At 40.7% G+C, this 10,300-nt stretch overlaps 1 protein-coding gene across 1 annotated transcript in view; it reads right to left on the bottom strand.

The window, feature by feature from the left end:
* LOC133568157 (polyamine-transporting ATPase 13A3-like) overlaps window positions 1-10,300 on the bottom strand; it is a 123,518-nt gene that overhangs the window by 4,131 nt on the left and 109,087 nt on the right. Inside the window, exons 29-31 of the mRNA XM_061919899.1 lie at window positions 5,615-5,703; window positions 4,298-4,378; window positions 2,201-2,290 (exon numbers count right to left, since the gene is read on the bottom strand). Coding sequence (XP_061775883.1) covers window positions 2,201-2,290; window positions 4,298-4,378; window positions 5,615-5,703 — 260 coding nt within the window. The remainder of the gene's footprint in view (window positions 1-2,200; window positions 2,291-4,297; window positions 4,379-5,614; window positions 5,704-10,300) is intronic.

The following is a 10,300-nucleotide window of genomic DNA, read 5'->3' as shown; positions in this document are numbered from 1 at the left end:
TTGCCAGAAGTTTAATGTAAAATTTACATTTGTTTTGGTTTACTGTAAATTTAAAAAAATGAACTTTTACAGTTTGTTTTTTTTTAAACACAAATCAAGAACGGTAGAATTTTCGGTGTATTACTGTAAATGCCAAAAGTACACCACAGTTTATTACAGTAAAAAAAAAGTATTGTTTTTTTTGTTTTTGTTTTTTTATTTCATGGACAATGCTGTAAAAACCACAGTAACAATTCACAATTTTACTTTTACATTGCACACTTTGATGGACAACTTGCTTTGACATCATTATTATTAGTTTGTATTTTTCTTTTTTTTTTAAATGGTTTGAATGTTTGATCATTTATTTTTGTATAATTAGACAATATTTAAAGGCCTACTGAAATGAGATTTTCTTATTTAAACGGGGATAGCAGGTCCATTCTATGTATCATACTTGATCATTTGGCGATATTGCCATATTTTTGCTGAAAGGATTTAGTAGAGAACATAGAGGATAAAGTTCGCAACTTTTGGTCGCTAATAAAAAAGCCTTGCCTGTACCGGAAGTAGCAGATGATGTGCGCGTGATGTCACTGGTTGTAGAGGTCCTCACATTGTTTACAATCAGAACCACCAGCAGCTAGAGCGATTCGGACCATAAAAGCGACAATTTCCCCATTAATTTGAGCGAGGATGAAAGATTCGTAGATGAGGATAGTGAGAGTGAAGGACTAGAAAGAAAAAAAGAGGACAGTGAGAGCGATTTAGATGTTATTAGACACATTTACTAGGATAATTCTGGAAAATCCCTTATCTGCTTATTGTTTTACTAGTGTTTTAGTGAAATTATATGGTACCTGAAAGTCGGAGGGGTGACCGCCGGTGTCTCCGGTGGGAGGAGGTAATAGTCCGCCACAGCTGCAGGAGGACGCAAGCTCTGCTCATAACTACGGTAAGAGCCAACTTATTACCACAATTTTCTCACCGAAACCTGCCGGTTGACATGTGGTATGGAACCATGTTCGCTTGACCGCTCTGTTCCATAGTAAAGCTTCACCTTCGGGAAATTTTAAACAAGGAAACACCGGCTGTGTTTGTGTGGCTAAAGGCAGCCGCGATACACTGCTTCCCACCTACATCTTTCTTCTTTGACGTCTCCATTATTAATTGAACAAATTGCAAAAGTTTCAGCAACACAGATGTCCAGAATACTGGGTAATTATGCGATTAAAGCAGACTACTTATAGATGGGATCGGGCTGGAAAAAAATGTCCGCTACAACCCGAGACGTCAAACGCACGCGTCATCATACCACGACGTTTTCAACAGGACACTTCGCGGGAAATTTAAAATTGCAATTTAATAAACTAAAAAGGCCGTATTGGCATGTGTTGCAATGTTAATATTTCATCATTGATATATAAACTATCAGACTGCGTGGTCGGTAGTAGTGGGTTTCAGTAGGCCTTTAAGTTAATGTACTTTGCGATTACATGGAGTACATGTATTTGTTTTTTTCTAACAAATTACAAAGAATATATTTAGTTAAAAAAAAGTGACACTACTTTATTGATACATATTATTTCCAGGCTTTTAAGGTCCAGATAAAATTAATAGGCTGGCCAGCCTTGAGTTTGACACCTGTGCTTTAGAATATTGTAGAACCGTTATTGAAATATCTTGTGTGACATCATGCACAAAAGTGCACTTTACTTGTTTTTGACTATTGTGGTGGCGTTCTGTACAAAGAGTGCACTTTAATTTAGTGTTGTTTTGATATGTCATCTTGGTGACATCATGCACAAAAGTGCACTCATAGCTTGTTTTAAAATGTCTCTGACAATCTTGCACTTTCTGTTTTGGAAATGACATGAATGTTTGTGCCACTGTTTAATAACTGTTTAATAAATACACTTTTGCTAAATTGACTTAGTTGTGGTTTCCCTCTCTGCATAAACGTTTAAAAGTAGCATATATTAATGCAGTATGAAGAAGAATGTTTTAATGTAGACACATAGAATCATCATACTGATGTGATTATATGCATCAAGTGTTCATTCAAGGCTAAGGCAAAATATCGAGATATATATCGTGTATCGTGACATGGCCCAAAAATATCAAGATATTAATAAAAGGCCCACCTATGGGTCACCCTCCTGTCCGGATGAGGATGACAAGACCAGAAATACACATCAAGAGAAATCAAAATAACACCAACCTGTTCGGTGTCAGCAGGGGGTGTTGTGGTGGTGCGCTTTGCACTTAGTTTGGCTTTAACAATCCTCCATAAATTGTCATGGATCAAAATCTGTTATAAATTGAACATAGGGAATCACTATAAGCTACTCCTGATTGAAATGTAGCCAGACAAAATGTACATTAAAGACGTTCTTGAACATGTGATTCATTCCAAAATGATGATGATGAGCAGATAAGTACAAACCCCGTTTCCATATTCCAAACAATTTGAAATGTGGACTCGTCAGACCACAGAACACTTTTCCACTTTGCATCAGTCCATCTTAGATGATCTCGGGCCCAGAGAAGCCGGCGGCGTTTCTGGATGTTGTTGATAAATGGCTTTCGCTTTGCATAGTAGAGCTTTAACTTGCACTTACAGATGTAGCGACGAACTGTATTTAGTGACATTGGTTTTCTAAAGTGTTCCTGAGCCCATGTGGTGATATCCTTTAGAGATTGATGTCGGTTTTTGAAACAGTGCCGTCTGAGGGATCGAAGGTCACGGTCATTCAATGTTGGTTTATCCAGATTCTCTGAACCTTTTGATTATATTATGGACCGTAGATGTTGAAATCCCTAAATTTCTTGCAATTGCACTTTGAGAAACATTGTTCTTAAACTGTTTGACTATTTGCTCACGCAGTTGTGGACAAAGGGGTGTACCTCGCCCCATCCTTTCTTGTGAAAGACTGAGCATTTTTTTGGGAAGCTGTTTTTATACCCAATCATGGCACCCACCTGTTCCCAATTAGCCTGCACACCTGTGGGATGTTCCAAATAAGTGTTTAATGAGCGTTCCTCAACTTTATCAGTATTTATTGCCACCTTTCTCAACTTCTTTGTCACATGTTGCTGGCATTAAATTCTAAAGTTAATGATCATATGCAAAAAAAAATATGTTTATCAGTTTTTAACATTCAACTGAATATGGGTTGAAAATGATTTGCAAATAATTGTATTCTTTTTATATATATATATATATAGATTTTTTTTTTCCAAGATGGCGCTGCTGTAGTGGCTGCTGTAGGCAGGAGCTCTGTGCTCTTGTATCATCCTTTTGTGTTTCCCTCTTGTTTTCATGTGTTATTATATTTTTTTGCCTTTTGGTCCGGGACCCTTTGGGACTGTGTGACAAGGGGTGTCACTTTCGTGACCTCTGTGGTGCTTTTTTTGTGGACTTCTGGATCTGCCTCCCGGGAGCCTTTTGGCCATGGAGACCAGCTGCTGGGTCTCTGCCACACCGGAGTCTGTTTGGAGGGACTGGAGGAGATGAGGATGAGGGGACAGGGCTGCGGAGCTGGCACTGAGCGCTGGGACGGAGAGGCTTCGCGGTGTCTTGGCTGGGTGAGCAGGTGTCGGACACCTCAGTCACCTTGGACGTATCCTCGCTCATCCATGCGGACTGAACACTGGACGAGAGTGGAGTCGGCTGTCCTGGTTGCTTTGTTGGGTCTGCTCCTGTCTCTGGCCATGCTCCCTCCTCCCCAGCGGACGATGGCGTGGAACACCGCAGAGGCCACCACAGTGGATATGTTTCTTTTACTTTTTATTCATAACTCTATGTAGAAGTGTCTGGTTGTATCTGCTGCTTTAATGTATTTAATGTCCTATTTGTTCTTTGATGTTTGATGTTTCCCTCTTACACACATGTAAGAGGGATGTGTACTATGGCTATGAGTTGTTGTTTTTTTCCCCTGGCCTCAGTCTGCACCCCCTCTCCAGGGCCCAGGCTAAGACCGATTTTTTTTATTGTATCTTCTATTTTTTTCTCCCCCCCTTGTTTACCTGTATCCCATCTTTTTTTGTAAGGGGCGCTGGAAGCCGTCAGACCCGTCAGCGATCCTGTTCTGTCTCCCTTTAATGTTTGTCTGATCTTGAATGGGATTGTGCTGAAAATTGTAATTTTCCTGAAGGAACTCTCCTGACGGAATAAATAAAGTACTATCTAATCTATCTAATCTAATATTTACATCTAACACAATTTCCCAACTCATATGGAAACGGGGGTTTGTATATTTCTCAAAATAAAATGTGCTAGAACCATTAAAGGGGAGATATGAGGATGCGAGGGTACCTCCAGCGTGACAGAGACAACAACATGTCCCACAGCCATGATGAGGATTGTAATGCGCCATTCGTAGGGAATACAAGAGATCTGAGGGAAGGAAAGGTGTCAGGTTAGGGAAGGAAACAAATTTTGTGCCTTTTAAAAGTCGATTTCTGAAATAAATCTATTTGTTTATGTCACACAACCTGTCAACTCTCCGGGTTGGGGAGGAGACCCTGTCCCAAGTGGAGGAGTTCAAGTACTTCGGAGTCTTGGAAGACTGGATCGTGAGATCGACAGGCGGATCGGTGCGGCGTCTTCAGTAATGTGGACGCCGTATTGATCCGTTGTGGTGAAGAAGGAGCTGAGCCGGAAGGCAAAGCTCTCAATTTTACCGGTCGATCTACGTTCCCATCCTCTCCTATGGTCATGAGCTTTGGGTTATGACCAAAAGGACAAGATCACGGGTACAAGCGGCTTAATGAGTTAGGGGCTCTCCCTTAGACATAGGGTGAGAAGCTCTGCCATCCGAGGGGAGCTCAAAGTAAAACTGCTGCTCTTTCACATTGAGAGGAGCCAAATGAGGTGGTTTGGGCAACTGGTCATCCGAACGCCTCCCTAGGGAGGTGTTTAGGGCACGTCCGACTGGTAAGAGGCTACGGGGAAGACCCAGGACACGTTGGGAAGACTATGTCTTCCAGCTGGCCTGGGAACGCCTCGGGATCCCCCTGGAAGAGCTGGACGAAGTGGCTAATGTATAATGAAGCCCGGAAGAGTTAGGGATGCATGGGATTCTGGGTATTTGTTCTGTTGTGTTTACGTTGTGTTACAGTGCAGATGTTCTCCCGAAATGTGTTTGTCATTCTTGTTTGGTGTGGGTTCACAGTGTGGCGCATATTAGTAAGAGTTTTAAAGTTGTTTATATTTCAACCATCAGTGTAGCCTGTGTGGTTGTTGACCAAGTATGCTTTGCAGTCAAGTATGTGTGTTAGCAGGGGTCGCATGTTACATGTGACAGTAATGGCACGCAGATAGCATGGCGTGAAAGCGGGCGCGATGACATCATGTAGAGGAAGTTAAAATAATTGCCATCACGGCACGGCTTTAATGGTGTTGTGCGGGTGACAACCGGAGAATGTGAGCTCCGGGATATTTCTGGGAGAGGCACTGAAATCCGAAAACCTCCCGGAAGAATCGTTGGGGTCGGCAAGTATGCAGCTGAGCCACATCAGAGTGATCAAAGAACCCCATGCGGCTCCGGAGCCGCGGCTTGCCGACCCCTGCCCCAAAACATTCAACCCAGCATTAAATTCTATGCATTTTGTACCAAGACGATAGACTCACCATCAGTTGGTAGTCCACGGCGGGAAAGGGAAACAGCATGATGATCAAGAAAAAAGCAGACAAAACAAAGCAGGACAAAACAAACGGCCCTGAAAGTCAAAACAGAGAAGTGAAGATGTTAATGAAACAAGACTAGATGTTATGGCACACATATATCCAGTCAATAATAACAATTATATGCATATTTTGGGGAGGAAAAAAAATCAACGTGAATGCTGAAAAGCCAAATCCAAACTGAAATTCTGACAAATAGTGTACCGGTCAGATTGCGTCAATTAACCAAAAATACGTATCAGCAACAAACAAAGTTGACGTCATGCAGGGGGTTAATGAAATGTTTTGCGGTCACGTTCTGTTTGGTGTTGGACTCATTGTGCATTCTTGTTTGTTTTTGTCACGATGACAACTCATTAGTTTTCACCTTTCATGTCACGCACCTGATTCACTTGGACCTGTTAATCACCACTGCCCTATTTAAGCCTGTAGCTGCCAGGCAGTCAGCCTAGCGACATCACCCTCTAAACACCCTTGTTATCCATGCTGATGATCCATGCTCTTTTCTCGTTCCACGTAAGTTTTTGTTATTCAAGTTATGTTTTATGTCCATAGTTTACGTTATAGTAATAGATTTTGTTTTCATAGACAAGTTTTGTACCTCCACTGAGAGCGCTTTGTGTTTGGTAATTTTTGAGTGATTCATTAACAGATGTCAGTACTTTCACGCCATGTCCGGTCCAGTCGATTTGCACCACGGGAAAACAAACCACACCATAGTCCACGCCATGACAGTTAAGACATTAATTTGGGGAATATATAGAATAAACTACATACATATGTTTGATTGCTTGGATTTAACGTCATAATTTACCACAACCTGGTGCGAAGATGTATGCTACAGGTGCATCACACATACAATATCATACACAAATGACATGAGTTCAGGAATTGAATTTCGAATAAGAGACATATTAAATTGGCTACTTTAAATTTTTACACAGATGTCTAAGACATAGAATAGAATAGAATAGAATAGAAGGGAAAGTATTTTATTGATCCCTGAGGGAAATTCAGCTTGCCAACCTTGAGACCTCCGAATTTGGGGGGCAGGGTGTATATATTTTCAAGTATTTCTATATATATATATATATATATATATATATATATATATATATATATATATATATAAATGCCGCCGGGAAGCTAATTAATTTAAAACCTCTTCTCACTCCTGCGCTTACCAAAGGCATGCGGTAAAAGTAAGCATGCGCTAATTATTTTAAAACCTCTTCTCACTCCGGCACTTACCAAATGCATGCAATAAAAATTTGAGTGTGATGTAAGCTTGGACATTAAATCCTACTGAATAGCTCTTAATCTTCTTCCCTTTATGCGATTTCAAATTACCGGTATTGAAATCAGCCTGCTCCATTTTGAAAATGATGACAGGGGAAGTGTCACTCGTGACGTCACGAGTTTGACCAGGCGGTAATACTAAGCATGCGCTAATCATTTTGGGAAGCGAGTTTGACTCGGCAGTAATTCAAGGCAGGCGCATACTATATGCTCTGCGGCAATTCAAGGAAATACGGTATATATATATATATATATATATATATATATATATATATATATATATATATATATAAGAAATACTTGAATTTCAGTGTTCATTTATTTACACATCTACACACATGACACTACTCATCTGTGACATTTGATTTGCAGGAAAGGAGCGAGTTTAGGGTTGAATTGTCATTCCTCGTTCTATATGTGCCTATATATATATATATATATATATATATATATATATATATATATATATAAATGATCTGTGTTCAATGGAGACAAAATTTGCAGGCAGCGTACCCCTTCCCCTTCGAGCTGTCACAGTCTGTCTTTCTGTTTGTCTCTGGGAGAGTGGGCGTGTTTTGGGGGTAGACTTGGCTCCAGCTCTCAGCCTGGCACAGCTGATCCCAGCACCCTAATCACTCACCTGCCTGCCATCAAGTCATCACCTGCAGCCCACAAATGTTTGGACCTCACTCGGCGCGATCGCCAGATCGTTTCACCTTTCTACACGTGGTAACGCTTCTCGCCAAGTTTGTCCTAGAATTCTAGCACTTTTGAAAATCTTGCGAACCTGCCATTTTTGTGTTTTTTGGGCTGCTTGTCTTACCCCTGTTTTTTCCTCTGGCTGCTAGCCTCAGTGTGCTCTCCTGGACTGCAAAGCCAAGGACTACAAGCTCCCTCCTTTCCCTCAGGTTTTTATTAATAATAACCCTTGAACTCTAATTCAGCTTGTCTTTTCTGCATTTGGGTCCACCAGTTCTACCCACCAGCTGTCCTGGATGAAATGAAATAATTTGTTTTCCAATCATTTGGGAACTTGCAAGCTTAGTTTTCTTACTTGTCGTCGCCATGTCTCTTCTTCGTTCTTCTGCTTTGTCTCTGTTATGGTTTTGGACATTACTACTGTAGTGGAATTTTTTACCTTTATACCATATTTTGTGTCTGTTTTAGTCCAAAAATAAAGTCTATCTAAAAGCATCTGAGTCACTGGAGGAGCATATGTAGGGCAAAGTTGAATTTGTGGTCGCTCTAACCATTCTACAAAATGTTTTGATTGTTTGTTATGACTAAGGGATCCAAGGTTGTTGTGGAGCAAGCAGTTGCAAAACAACGAGACCTTGACACATGAGGGAAACATAAAAAGCCAGTAGACCAATATTTGATATGATTTTGCTTGATTCTGGATCCTTCGAAGGATGCTGTCTGTTTGCATTGGCAATTCAATCCAACTTGTACTTTTGAATATGGGTAAATAAAACTTTTGTACTAAAACCACTTTGTGTGCTGTTTAAGCTTGGCACAATCCACCACACTACTTGCCGTAGTTTTGAAGCAATGCATGATGGGAATCCGGATGTTCTGTTTCAGCGTATTAGCGTGCCGGCTGGAATAAACAACGCTGAGAAATAGCTTTGTGCCTGCCTACTTTATGGGTTATGGATAAACCTATGGATAACGGAGACATATATAATAGTCACCTTTTTAGGTGAGAGAGGACGTTAAAAGGCAGTGCCTTTTAAGACACGCCCCCAATATTGTTGTCCGGTTGGAAATCGGGAGAAATTCGGGAGGCGCACTGAAATTCGGGAGTCTCCCGGGCAAAGTATGGCCTAAGAGGGCATACATTTTCCAAATATGTTTTAAGCATTAAATCCCGCCCACGTACAGCTTTTAGGACATAATGGCGTGCTAAAAAATTGATTAATTGTTTATGTACTTTATCATAACAACATAACTGAAAATTGTTCTTTGCTATTCTAGACCTGCTTTTGTTTTTGTGCACTCACTCTAGGTGTGTGTTGACAGGACAGCAGTGAGCGCCAAACAAATAATTCGGGACACTGTTGTTGTTTTTTTCAATACAATTAGTAGTTGTGAAAAGCATTACAATTATAGTAAGAAATATAAATGTTCTGCTGAACCACTGAAGGTAACATGAGCCAAACAGTGGTCCATCCATCCATCCGTTTTCTAAAGCTTGTCCCTTTCGGGGTCGCGGGGGATGCTGGAGCCTATCTCAGCTGCATTCGGGCGGAAGGCAGGGTATGCCCTAAACAAGTCGCCACCTCATCACAGAGCCCCAAACAGTGGTGTCCTTGCAATATTTTTTCTGATTTGAAAAAAATGTGACTGTGAACAAATTGAATAAGGGGTCTTTAAAGCCCTACTGAAACCCACTACTTGTGGTAAAAAGTCGCCTCTTACCGGAGATCTGTGGAGTTTGTGCCGTCCTTGTACAGTATCTGCCATCGACTTCCCTCAGAGACTGGCCTCAAGACACCCATGGACACACCCCTCCGACTATCAGGTAATATTTAATCTCACTAAAACACTAGCAACACAATAGAAAGATAAGGGATTATCCTAGTAAATGTGTCTGAAAACATCTGAATCCGTCCCAATGCAATCTCCTTTTTTTTAAATTTTTACTTTTTTAAAATTTTTTATTCTCTAGTCATTCGCTATCAATATCATCATCCACAAATCTTTCATCCTCGCTCAAATTAATGGGGAAATTGTCGTTTTCTCGGCCCTCACCCTTGTGACGTCATCGTCTGCAACTTCCGGTAAAGGCAAGACTTTTTTATCAGCACCAAAATTTGCAAACTTTATCGCCGATGTTCTCTACTAAATCCTTTCAGCAAAAATATGGCAATATCGTGAAATGATCAAGTATGAAACATAGAATGGACCTGCTATCCCCGTTTGAATAAGAAACTCTCATTTCAGTACTTCTTTAAAGGAGCCATACGTAATAATCTCATGTCAAGTCATCATTAAATTACCCCGATGTGTGTCAAAAGGCATTAATAAATCATGTTCTTTTCGAATACCTCTATAACTGATAACAGTCTTTCAGCCGGGATATGTTCATTTTAAAATTAGATTTACAGCCCCGAATTCTTGTTTTCATTTGTCACCGACGTCCCACTGGGTGTGAGTTTTCCTTGCCCTTATGTGGACTTACCGAGGATGTCGTAGTGGTTTGTGTTGTGGTTTGTGCAGCCCTTTGAGACACTAGTGATTTAGGGCTATATAAATGAACATTGATTGATTGATTGATAGATGTCTCGCCCTCCACCATTTAACCAATAAGAAAGTCTGTGAGTGTGTCAC

The sequence above is a fragment of the Nerophis ophidion genome, linkage group LG14, assembly GCF_033978795.1.
Source record: "Nerophis ophidion isolate RoL-2023_Sa linkage group LG14, RoL_Noph_v1.0, whole genome shotgun sequence".
Classification (NCBI taxonomy): Eukaryota; Metazoa; Chordata; class Actinopteri; order Syngnathiformes; family Syngnathidae; genus Nerophis; species Nerophis ophidion.
This window is presented reverse-complemented; position numbering and strand designations above follow the sequence as displayed.